This window comes from Hyaena hyaena, unplaced genomic scaffold (genome assembly GCF_003009895.1).
Source record: "Hyaena hyaena isolate Hyena2069 unplaced genomic scaffold, ASM300989v1 scaffold_4, whole genome shotgun sequence".
Lineage (NCBI taxonomy): Eukaryota > Metazoa > Chordata > Mammalia > Carnivora > Hyaenidae > Hyaena > Hyaena hyaena.
This window is the reverse complement of record NW_024080636.1, coordinates 8548173-8559537: the sequence shown is the minus strand read 5'-3', so window position 1 is coordinate 8559537 and position 11365 is coordinate 8548173. Positions and strand designations below refer to the sequence as shown.

Sequence of the window (11365 nt, the reverse complement as noted above, 5' to 3'; positions counted from 1 at the left end):
TTGCTTCGCTGGGGAGCGAGCGAGCGAGCCGGCCCTGGCGTCCGACCCTCCCCGCGTCCGCGCCCCGCGCCCCGCCGCCGCCGCCGCTGCCGCCGCCGCCAACGCCGCCGGCCGGGCCCCCGCGCCGGGCCTCGCGCCGCCCGCCGCCCGCCGCCGCCCGCCGCCGCCCGCGAGAGCCCGAGAGCCCGCGAGCCCGCGGCCGCCGAGCCGAGCCGGGCCGGGCGCCGCCGACAGGAGCCCGCGCCCAGAGCGGCGGCGGGCCGGGCCTGCGCGGCCGTTGGCGGAGGAGCCGCGGGCGCCATTAGCGCCGCCTTGGCCGCGCCGGCCCCCGCGCCCGCCGCCCGGCTCCCGCGGCCGCGGCCCCGAAGGTGAGTGGGCGGGGGCCGGGCCCGGGGCCGCCGCCGCCGCCGCCGCCTCGCCCGCCGGCCTCTCGGGTGCCTGTGCCGACGCCATGTTTGGCGGCCGCGGCGGGCGGCGCATTGTCCGCGGGCGGGCGGGTGGGCGGCCTGAGGGCGGCCTGGAGGCCGGGCCGGGCGGCGGGGGGGCGGGGGAGGGAGGCCGAGGTGGCGGGGAGATCGGGGAGGCCGGGTGGGGAGGCCGGGGAGCCGCGGTGTCGGGGAGGCCGGGCGCGGAGATCGGGGAAACTGGGCGGGGAGGCCAGGGAGCCCCGGGGTTCAGGTCGGGCTGTTGAGGAGGCCGGGTTGTCGGGGAGGCCGGGCTTTGAAGCCTGGGTGCCGGGGAGGCCGGGTTGTCGGGGAGGCCGGGCTGTTGAAGCCTCGGTACCGGGGAGGCCGGGCGGTTGAGGCCGGGGTGCTGCGGCCCCGGGGTCCGGAGGCCGCCCCGTGCCGGCGGCAGATCGGGACCGGGGAGCGGCCGCGCGTGGGGGCCCGTCTGCCCCAGAGACCGCGTTTAAACGCGGCCGGGAGTCATTGTGCCCGAGCGGGTCGCATTATGTAACAGATACACTCGGTTTGTTTTGCCAAGACAGGAAACTTCCTGCAGCGGGGCCGGACTTTAAACGTTTCCTAGCAGAGAGGCCGGGGCCAGCCGCGCGGGCCTGGCCGTTGGGAGTGGGCGGCCGCGGGACCTGGGCAGGCGGCGCAGGGACAGGCTGTCGCCCGCCTGCCGGGAACCGAGCTCGCTCAGGGCCTCCTGGTCGGAGCAGTGAGTTCCCGAGGTGTGATTTAGCCGAGACACAGCCCCTGTGTGCACACTTGAGTTTTGACACGAGTCCATCCGCCCGGGAACCTGCCACGCCCATCCAGAACATTTTCATCGCCCCGAAGCTTCACCCCTGCCGGGTGGGCGGTGGAACGGGGCTCAGGGAACCAGGGTGGCAGCCCGAGCCGGCGCGTGAGGTCGGGCGGTGTCTACACCAGCGGGAGCCGGTGCAGTCCTGTTCCTACCTCGGAGGGAGCAGCGCGGGGACAGTTGAAGTGACTCGTCCCCAGCCAGGCAGGAAACGAACTGATTTGAAAACGTTTGCTGAGCCTTAGCATGTGTCCTTCCTTTCTGGTGGTTGACGGCCTTTCTGGGTGTATTCAGCCGGATCATGGCTGGGAAGACTTGTGTCTTGTCCTTGCTGACCGCCTCCCGGTGGGACTGCTTGTCCCGCTGCAGAAGCGCCCAGTGTGCGTGGAGCCACATGGCCGAGCCGGAGGGTGTGGGGAAGCCAGGAGCCGCGAGTGGTCGGTCGGGCTGTGCCGCTAACTGGCCTCCTTCCCCACCTCAGTTCCATCTTCAGACGCTGGAGCTGCCGTGAGCGGTGTTGGGTGAAGTCCTTGTGCCGAGGGGTCGAGGGGCCCATTGGGAGAGCGTGGGTTTCGGAGGCGGGTTACAGTCAGAGCTACCTGGTACTTTGGCATAGAGAATTCCATGTTTGCTTTTAATCTGGTGAGTAACTGGTTGTCACTTCTGCCCCATCCCGGTAATGACCTGCAAAGTCGTCCATCCCTGGGGGCGGTGGGGTCCCCTCCTTGTAGGCTGTGGTGCTGACACCTTGGGGGCTGTATCAGGCCCCTTCCGAAGGCACTGCTGGTGTAGGGCTGGCTGGTGGGCGACTCCTGGGCCCGGGGTCGAGTGGGCACCTGGAGACCCCTGCCATGCAGGTGAGTTGGGTTTCAGCCGACCTCAGTGGTTTCGGGGCTTGTCCTCATGGGGAGCTCCTGTGAAACTTCAGTGTGAGACACGGGTTTGTATTTGACAAAGTCTAGAAGAGTCTGTCGTAAAAAGTACACTTAGGGTTTGCTGACATTGCCTTTCGGGGCTTATGAAGTGCTCTTTGAGGACTTTTCCAGAAGATCAGCCAGCTGCCATGAGGCTGCGAGTCAGGTTCCTGGGGGGCCAGGTTCCTGGTCTTGGCAGTGGGCCTGGGGCTCCACCATGGAATGTTCGTTTGTAACCCAGTCTCCTAAAATCATTTTGCTTCCTGTTGGTAAAATGTAGTTGTTGGAGGGAGGAGTCAGAGCTCCTCAGCATTGTTTCCTAAGGTGACACCTTCCTTGGCGGGTGGTGGTCCAGACTCCAGAGTCTTCACCTGAGGGAGACCGAAAATAGACTGTTACTGAGTCAGATGGCGGAGCTCTGAGAGGTGCAAATTCTAAAACTCTGTGGCCAAGATTTTGGGCACCTGAGCCCCCGCTGGCCACCCCGGGGTGGCTCCATGGGCAGCGTGTGGGTCTCAGGGGCAGAGATGCCCTCTGTGGCATATGGCACCTCTGGTCTGGGCGCGCTGTCAGAGGAGGAGGGCACGGCCCGGTGCCACCGTCCAGGCGGCAGCTGAGAAGGCTCCCGGGGATGGGGCAGGCGGGCTGGGCTGTGGGGGTTTCTGCGTGGATCACTGTAGAAGCTGGCTAGGGGCCTCCCTGGGGTGAAGACTGCCACCAGAGCAGTATGGGGCTTGTTGGTCCCAGCGTGGCTGAGTCGCCCTGAGTCTCCATGCGGGTGTGGAGGGCACGTCGTGGAGAGGAGGGACTGCTGTGCTCTGTGCTCCCACTGCCTGGGCCCCCTGCACCCCCTGCACCCAGCAGGGGTGTTGCGCTGGGGCTGTGGGGGAAGGGCCTGTGAAGGGGAGTGTTGGTCAGGGCCGGAGGCGCCACTGAGCACGCCTGTCTTGTGTCCTCACCTAGGTGCCTGCTGGAGTCCAGCCCTGTGTGTGGGCCTCCCTGGGCGCAGGGCTGGGACCCCTCCCTCGTGCGGGGTGCGATCTTGGTGACCTGGCAGCCGGGTCCAGGGAGGTGCTCGGCGGCGAGCGGTGGGAGTCACAGAGCGGCCCACACGGTCTGGTCCCTTTCAACGGCCCCTCCTCGCTGCTGGGCTGGCCTGTCCTCTGGTCCGGGAGGGGCCTGGTGGGGAAGGGCTGCCGAAGGTCGTTAAACACGGTCCTGAGTGCCAGGGTGAGCGAGCTGGGGCTCTGCAGAGAGACATCGACGGGGAGTTTCGTTCTGATGTAGCATGAGCTGGCTAGTTAGCCGCGCCCCAGCGTGTCTGGTGGTTTTCTCGTCCCGTGGCTTCTGCAGGAGCTAACTCTGCCTTTACCTCTGTTTCAGGGAGTCAGTACCAAATGAGGAGGAAAGGACGATGTCATCGCGGCGCTGCAGCGAGGCACCCTTCCTCCCCGTGCAGTACTAAGCACTCCCCCACGCGAGAGACCCTGACCTACGCGCAGGCCCAGAGGATGGTGGAGATCGAGATTGAGGGGCGCCTCCACAGGATCAGCATTTTTGATCCCCTGGAGATCATACTAGAAGATGACCTCACCGCTCAAGAAATGAGCGAGTGCAACAGCAATAAAGAGAATCGCGAGAGGCCACCGGTGTGCTTCAGAACTAAGCGCCACAAAAACAACCGAGTCAAAAAGAAAAATGAAGCCCTCCCCAGTGCGCACGGCGCGCTCGCTTCGGCCAGCGCGCTCCCCGAGCCCAAGGTGCGCGTCGTGGAGTACAGCCCGCCCTCCGCGCCCCGGCGGCCCCCGGCCTACTACAAGTTCGTCGAGAAGTCGGCCGAGGAGCTGGACAACGAGGTGGAGTACGACATGGACGAGGAGGACTACGCCTGGCTGGAGATCGTCAACGAGAAGCGCAGGGGCGACTGCGTGTCCGCCGTGCCGCAGAGCGCGTTTGAGTTCCTGATGGACCGCTTCGAGAAGGAGTCGTACTGCGAGAACCAGAAGCAGGGGGAGCAGCAGTCCCTGATCGACGAGGACGCCGTGTGCTGCATCTGCATGGACGGCGAGTGCCAGAACAGCAACGCCATCCTCTTCTGCGACATGTGCAACCTGGCCGTGCACCAGGAGTGCTACGGGGTGCCCTACATCCCCGAGGGCCAGTGGCTGTGCCGCCACTGCCTGCAGTCCCGGGCCCGGCCCGCCGACTGCGTGCTCTGCCCCAACAAGGGAGGTGCCTTCAAAAAGACAGACGACGACCGCTGGGGCCACGTGGTGTGCGCCCTGTGGATCCCGGAGGTGGGCTTTGCCAACACGGTGTTCATCGAGCCCATCGACGGCGTGAGGAACATCCCGCCGGCCCGGTGGAAGCTGACGTGCTACCTCTGTAAGCAGAAGGGCGTGGGCGCCTGCATCCAGTGCCACAAGGCGAACTGCTACACGGCCTTCCACGTGACGTGCGCCCAGAAGGCCGGCCTCTACATGAAGATGGAGCCCGTCAAGGAGCTCACGGGCGGCGCCACCACCTTCTCCGTCAGGAAGACCGCTTACTGTGACGTCCACACGCCCCCGGGCTGTACGCGGAGGCCTCTGAACATTTACGGGGAGGTCGAGATGAAAAACGGTGTCTGTCGAAAAGAGAGCTCCGTCAAAGCGGTCAGGTCCACGTCCAAGGTCAGGAAGAAAGCGAAGAAGGCTAAGAAGACACTGAGTGAGCCCTGCGCGGTCCTGCCGCCTGTGTGCGCTCCGTACATCCCTCCTCAGAGGTAAGCGCGCGCCAGCGTGGGGTGGCGGAGGGGCCCGGAATTGGGGGTGCGGGGCGCGGCGGGGCTGCGGTGGAGGATCCACGTCTTCCGTTTCCGGAGCGCTCTCCTGGTGCCTGCAGCGTGGGGCTCAGGGAGCCCGGGGCCACGCTGGCTGTGGTCGGGTCATTAGGGCCGAGGGCCCAGGGCGCTCGGGTACGGTTGCCACCTTTGACTTGATAAAATGCTGGGTCTCGCTCTGCCTCCTCACCAAGTTTGGGAACCTAGTAACTTTTATTTTATTTTACTTTATTTTGTTATTTTTTAACGTTTTTAATTTTGAGAGAGAGGCGGAGCGTGAAGGGGGGAGGGCAGAGAGAGAGGGAGACAGAGTCCCAAGCAGACTCCAGGCTCTGAGGTGTCGGCACAGAGACCGACGTGGGGCTTGATCTCACCATCTGGAAGATTGTGACCTGAGCTGAAGTCGGACGTTAAACCGACTGAGCCACCCAGGTGCTTCTTATTGTTGTTATTTTTTTTTTACTGTTGATTATTTCAAAAGAGAGAGGGAGAATGAGAGAGAGAGAATCCCAAGCAGGCCCCGCACTGTCCTTGCAGAGCCTGACAACGCAGCTCGATTTCACGGGTCATGAGCCAAAGTGAAGACTCGAAAACTCAACCAACAGAGGCACCCAAGGGCTCCTAGAACCTTGTAGCATTTTGAAATTAATTTGTTGTAAAGTGAAGGAGGGTGAGACAGATGGGTGGAGATCAGAGTGGGGCTGACGGGAGCTTCGCGGTGGGAGGCACTGGTCTCCTTCCTGTTGTGACAGCATTTCTGGGTTTCCTGACCATTTCCTTCTCGGTGTGAACATTGCCTGGCCTGAATATTGCCTGGTCAGTGTAGGGCTCTCCAGCTTAGAGTGATCTGCAATGGTTGACCGTGGTGTTGGGGGGGGTCTGCAGTGGTTGAGGAACCGTGTGGTGGTGGTGGTGGGGTCCGTGGTGGTGGTGGGGTCTGTGGTGGTGACGGGGGTCTGCGGTGGTCGGAGGGTTCCACAGTGGTGGTGGGGGTCCATGGTTGTCGGGGGTTTTTGCGGTGGTGGGGGACATCCGCGGTGGTTGGGGGGTTCCGTGGTGGTGGTGGGGGTCTGCGGTGGGGGAGGTGTCCGTGGTAGTGGTGGGGTTCCACGGTGGTGGTGGTGGGTCCGTGGTGGTAGGGTCAGGCCCTGCCTTGTTCTTACACGTGTCATAGGGCCAGTCCCATCCAGCTGTATCCCCTTTGGTCTCTGCATGTCTCCTCTGCTCCTCCTGCTGCTGACTTAGTTTGTTCAGAACGTGAGGTGAGTGAGTGGATTTCAGGCCAGAGCCCGAGTGTGGAGCGCCGAGCCCTCAGTCACCCCTTGAGGTTCGAGGCTGCGGCACACTGCGAGTCGGCGCAGGCGCTTTACCAGCTTCTGGTCAAGGAAGTGAAGCATCGAGGGGATGAGATCTGCTCCCGTGGGCGCCTGGTGAGGTACCTGTCATTGTCTGGACCGCGTGTTACTCGGAAGTGAGTCCCGTGTGGATCGAATCTGTGTACTTCACACATTGAGTGTATGACGGACTCGCAGGTGTCCTAGTCACTGACAAGTGGAAGGTGCCTTTCCCGTACGAACGGTAGCTTTCTGTGTCATGCTTCCCGGTGTCTGTGACGAAAGTGCTAGCACGTTGTGATCGAGCCTCATGATGTGGTTTCCGCGGGTCCTGATTGCGTCAAGCTCCCCGGTCAGGCTGCGGGGTGCAGTGGCACGTGGCCAGTGCCGTCCTGTTTTGTCCCAGGATTCTAGGCGCTTCCTTTGTGTTAAGAACGAGAGGTCTGTTCTCTGTTCCCAAAGTGAAATTTCGTGGAGCCGTGCGTGCTTGTTGTAGAATCCTCGTAAAGTGAGGCAGAAGTGACTGAAAAAACTCGTTCTCTTTATCCGGAGAAAACCATTGTCAAAACCAAGGTGTATCTTGCAAATCAGTCACCTCGACTTTTAAAAAGACCATTTCACTGGCATTTCCGCCGGTGGGCAGAGGGCGAGATTCGCACCAAGAGCGTCTGTGGAAGAGCCAGCGGGTTTTCGTGTCGCTGCCATCGCAGTAAATGGAAGGGAAACCGTGTGAGCAAACAAACCGGGAATCCAGGAGTCTACGGGGCCCGTTGGCTGCGCGGCGCCGTGTGGCCGCCCGCCCCCGACGCCGGACGCCGGGGAGGCGCTGGGGGCTGCCGGGCCGCCTGCAGGAGGAAGCGTTTGCAGCGGGGAAACGCGGGCGCTTGAAGGTCCCAGATGACCGGCCTGACTGACCAACCTCCTGCCTTGGACCTAAATCTTTGAAAGCAGGGGATGCAGCTAATCAGCCATGTACTGAAGGTGTAGTCAGGCCCGTGTTTGTTTTTTCTTTTCCTTATTTAGGAGTAAATTTGGTTGGGTTTGGAGTAGAGGTAAGAGACGTGCCTGGGAAAGGTCCGGGGCCTCACTGTCTGGGCTGCCCAGACCCGCTGGGAGGCCGCGGTGTTGGGGCCACGGCACCGTCCTTGGTGGAGCTTGCAGCCACCCTCAGCCGGTTGGTGACCCGTGGCTGGACCACCCCGTGGGTTGTCAGGGCAGGTGCTGGCGTGGCCCAGGCTTGCCGGCCGCTACGCTGATCCTGCAGCCATGGCCCAAGGTGTGGCTGGTCTGGTGGCCCCGCTCTAGCGCCGTGCAGGAAATCCCACTCCCCTCCCTTTTTTCCTTCCCTTCCAAGAAAAATCAGCGTGTTGACTGTGCTGTTCTAGCTCTTTTTCTGTTCTGAGCGGTGCCTTTTCCTCCAGTAGCCGCTCCCTTTCTGGCTCCTCTGTTCCTCGCTGCTTGGTGGGGGGAGGGGACCAGTTGAGGCCTGGGACGGTGGGGGCAGGTGGGGGGTCGGGGGCTCGCTGAGTTGCCCCAAAGCTCCAGAGCTGGTAATGCTCTCGTTGCTCCCTGGTGGGAGTCGCGCTGTGTGTTGGGGGTGGGGGGAGTGGCATCTGACGGGCAGAGGCTGGTGCGCTGTGTCGCTGTGCGTATTAGCCTGGTCCTCTCGGCCACTTGGGTCGTTTACGTTGTGCGCCGCTCAGGGCACATTCGCAGCTGACAGGTTGTTACCTGAGTTAATGAGGAGGATGGCGGATCGGGTCCAGGGCCCGATTTCCCGGAGGGTGCTGCGCCCTCAGACACCGGATGAGGACAGAGATGGGAGAGTGGGTGCTTAGTGGCCATTTGACAGAGGAGCTCTCTGGTTGTTGGGTAGAACTGTAGAAAGTCTGGACTAGAGTTTTGTAGTTTCTGTGATGTGTTAATGTGACTGTAATTTAGAGTTCTGTTGGGCTGCGGATTGGGGAAGCCAGGGACGGGGTGGCTTGGGCCCTCCGGGCAGGTGGAGGCCCTGCTCTGGCCACCCCACAGCTGGGTGTGCCTCCTGGACGTGGCGCTGGAGGAAGGTCACGGTGCCGCTGCCGCGTCCGGAGCCTTGGTGGCCATGGTGGCCTCGGTGGCCTTGGTGGAAGGGCCTGCGTAGTGCCTAAAGCAGCGGCTGCGCTGGAAAGAAGCACTGAACGCCAGACCCAAAACTCACAAACCACAGGTTTGTGAATCGAATGTCATGTGGAACAGTAGGGTGGTGGTATTTGCCCCCCGCCGCCCAGAAGCTGGCATTCTGAGCAAGCGCCGCGGTGTAGGGGCTTCCCACGTGTTCTTGGAAGTCTCGTTTCCTCCCGCTGCGACTTCACGAAGTGGACTTCCCTGCTTGCTTCGGATTTGAGTTTAGATGGAGGCGCCGGCTGTCGCATCCTGTGAGTACGTCCGCCCCGGGGTGCGGCTTCCCCCCAGCTCCGGGCGGCGCGGCCTGCGGAGGGCGCTCTTCCCGGGAGGCGGGAGGCGGCTGCTGAGCCCACTGGCCGCGCTCGCGAGACAGCGCCATGGCCCACGGTCCCTCGAGCGCCTGGACGCCTCGGCCTGTGCGGCCCCCGCCACTCGGACCCTCATCCTGGGTGCTCCGTTCAGTGCTGCTCCCTGCACGGAGCTGCTGTGCTCCGCACCTGCACTCTTGCCGTCTCTCTGGGCCGGGGTCTCCCCCCAGCGCCCCAGGCTTGCCGAGTGGGCACAGTCCGTGACAAGAACCAGCCAGAGTAGCAGATTTTGTCATTTCTGTTCACGTTCCTTGTGTTTGCTTACTTTTGGCAGAAATCTGATTGCAGCTTATTAGACGTTTTCTTTAACACTAGCCGCGGGTGGATGCCACACGGCGTCACCACTGCCCCAGCCTGGGTGTGAGTGGTGCGCACTCCGTCCATACCCGCCCACCGCAGCGGGTAGACGGGTCTGGACTGCTGGTGGCGCTTCAGGGCCGAGTGCTCTCCCCAGGCACACGTGGAGACCGAATTGGGTCCGGGGTCGTCATTTCAGTTTTTTGTTTGGAAATAAGTCTAAATTTATAAAACACTACAAAAAGGAGAGAGAGACACGCAAATCCTAGAGTCCGCCCTGCACACAGAGTGAGCCCGCGTGTCCGTGCGCGTTTCCTGGGACAGGGTGGCCCCTGGTGAGCACGCGGTGAGGCGCGCTGTCCCTCCCTGCCTGCCTTTCAGGGCCTGTCCCGGTCAGGCTAGCCGGCTGTGATCTGGATGCTTCCAGAGCTGCTCTGAGTGTTCTCAGACCGGCTGTTTTGGGAGAAGACAGCTCTTTCCCCCTTAGTAGAGCGAGCGTGCAGAGTTCTGGGTTGGTCTGGTGTCCACGGAGGTGCCGTGTCCCCCCCCCCCCCCCCCCCCCCGCGCCGGAGGTAGTGACATCCTCTGCTTCTCAGTGACTAAGGTGTTGCTGGTGCCTCCAGGGGATGATTTCTGCTTTGTGTTCTCGCGGCTTCCGGCCTGAGGTCTGGGAGACGCTTGGAGCCGGTGCAGCAGGTCTCTGCCCCAGGTCTCTGCCTGCCGGGGTTCTGTTCCCCAGGAGGCCTGGAAGCGGCGAGCCCCTCAGCCCCCCGGCTGCTTCTCAGCGGGTTCCTTCCCCCTCCTGCAGATGGGTGGGAGGTGAGCGTCTGTTGGCCCAGCCGGCTGTCACTGTGAACCAGACCTCGGGGAACTTGGCTCTCGGTTAGTTAGCTGCGGGCGGCCCTCTCGCCGTGACCTTGGGTGACACGCACGCGCCAGACGCTCTGGGCTTTGCGATTGGAGTCCTGAGGGGGGTCCTGACCCGTGTCGAACTGGGCAGAAGTTTCTCCTGGGGGCCCCGTGGTGCAGAACCACCTCCCTCCTGAGGCAGATTCTGGCCTTTTCAGGTCAGAGGGGTTGGATTTAATTCTTACCACCTTGACCTCCATCTGATCTCTGAGCTGTTCCAAAAGTGAGCTGTGCCTCTTGTAAGGCCTCCAGGCCGCCTTCTTCGGGAGGGTGGGGTCTGAAATCCTGCTCTTCCTGGATGGGGTCTTCCAGTGAGTATGTGCCGTGTGGAGGGGAAATAACTTTTTAATTGCGTTTTTTCTGTTTCCCGTTGTTTTCATATGAAAAGGCTTTTTTTTTCCTTTTTTTTTTTATTAAAGTTTATTTCTTTTTGAGAGAGAGCACAAGTGGAGGAGGAGCAGAGAGAGAAGAAGACACAGAATCTGAAGCAGCTCCAGAGCCCGACGCGGGGCTCGAACTCACGAACTGCGAGGTCATGACCTGAACCGATGTCGGCACTCAACGGACTGAGCCACCCAGGTGCCCCATATGAAAAGTTTTAAAACCAAATTAGAGGGGCGCCTGGTTGGCTCAGTCAGTTAAGCGTCTGGCTTCAGCTCAGGTCACGATCTTGCAGTTCGTGAGTTCAAGCCCTGCGTCGGGCTCTGTGCTGACAGCTCAGCCTGGAGCTGCTTCGGATTCTGTGTCTCCCTCTCCCTCTGCTCCTCCTCCACTTGCGCTCTGTTTCTCTTCTCTCTCTCTCTCTCTCTCTCTCTCTCTCTCTCTCTCTCTCAAAAAGAAATAAACGTTAAAAAAAACAAACCTTAGACCAACACACGTGTTTATCAAATGCAGCATTTTTTTTTTAATTTTTTTTTATTTCTAGGAGAGAGAGAGAGAGAGACAGCGTGAGCAGGGGAGGGTCAGAGAGAGGGAGTTACAGACTGAAACAGGCTCCAGGCTCCGAGCTGGCAGTCAGCACAGAGCCCGACGCGGGGCTCGAACCCACGAACCGTGAGATCATGACCTAAGCGAAAGTCGGACGCTTAACCGACTAAGCCACCCAGGCGCCCCAAATGCAGCATTTTTTTAAAAAAGAACAACATTAAAGAACACTCCCAAGTCCCTGTTGCGCCCTTCCACTTCCACCGCTCACTGCAGCCGCTCACTGAATCGGGGTGGCTTCCTCCAGTCCTTATTCTGGTGTGTGTGCACTCGCGCACACGCGTCTGCTCCTGGCCGTCCTGCCTGACCGGGACGCGCTGT

General features: G+C 61.7%; 1 protein-coding gene across 7 annotated transcripts in view; it reads left to right on the top strand.

Moving 5' to 3' along the window:
• Window positions 1–246: 246 nt before the first annotated feature.
• Window positions 247–11365, top strand: part of BRD1 (bromodomain containing 1) — a 42284-nt gene continuing 31165 nt past the window's right edge. For 4 of the 7 annotated variants that reach the window (XM_039235133.1, XM_039235108.1, XM_039235122.1 and 1 more), the window contains exons 1-2: window positions 253–368; window positions 3549–4929. In XM_039235133.1, the coding sequence (XP_039091064.1) occupies window positions 3563–4929 (1367 nt within the window). In that variant the 5' untranslated portion in view covers window positions 253–368; window positions 3549–3562. Of the gene's footprint in view, window positions 369–3548; window positions 4930–11365 lie in introns of all 7 variants that reach the window. The other 3 variants (XM_039235088.1, XM_039235082.1, XR_005528896.1) reach the window with 2 other exon arrangements.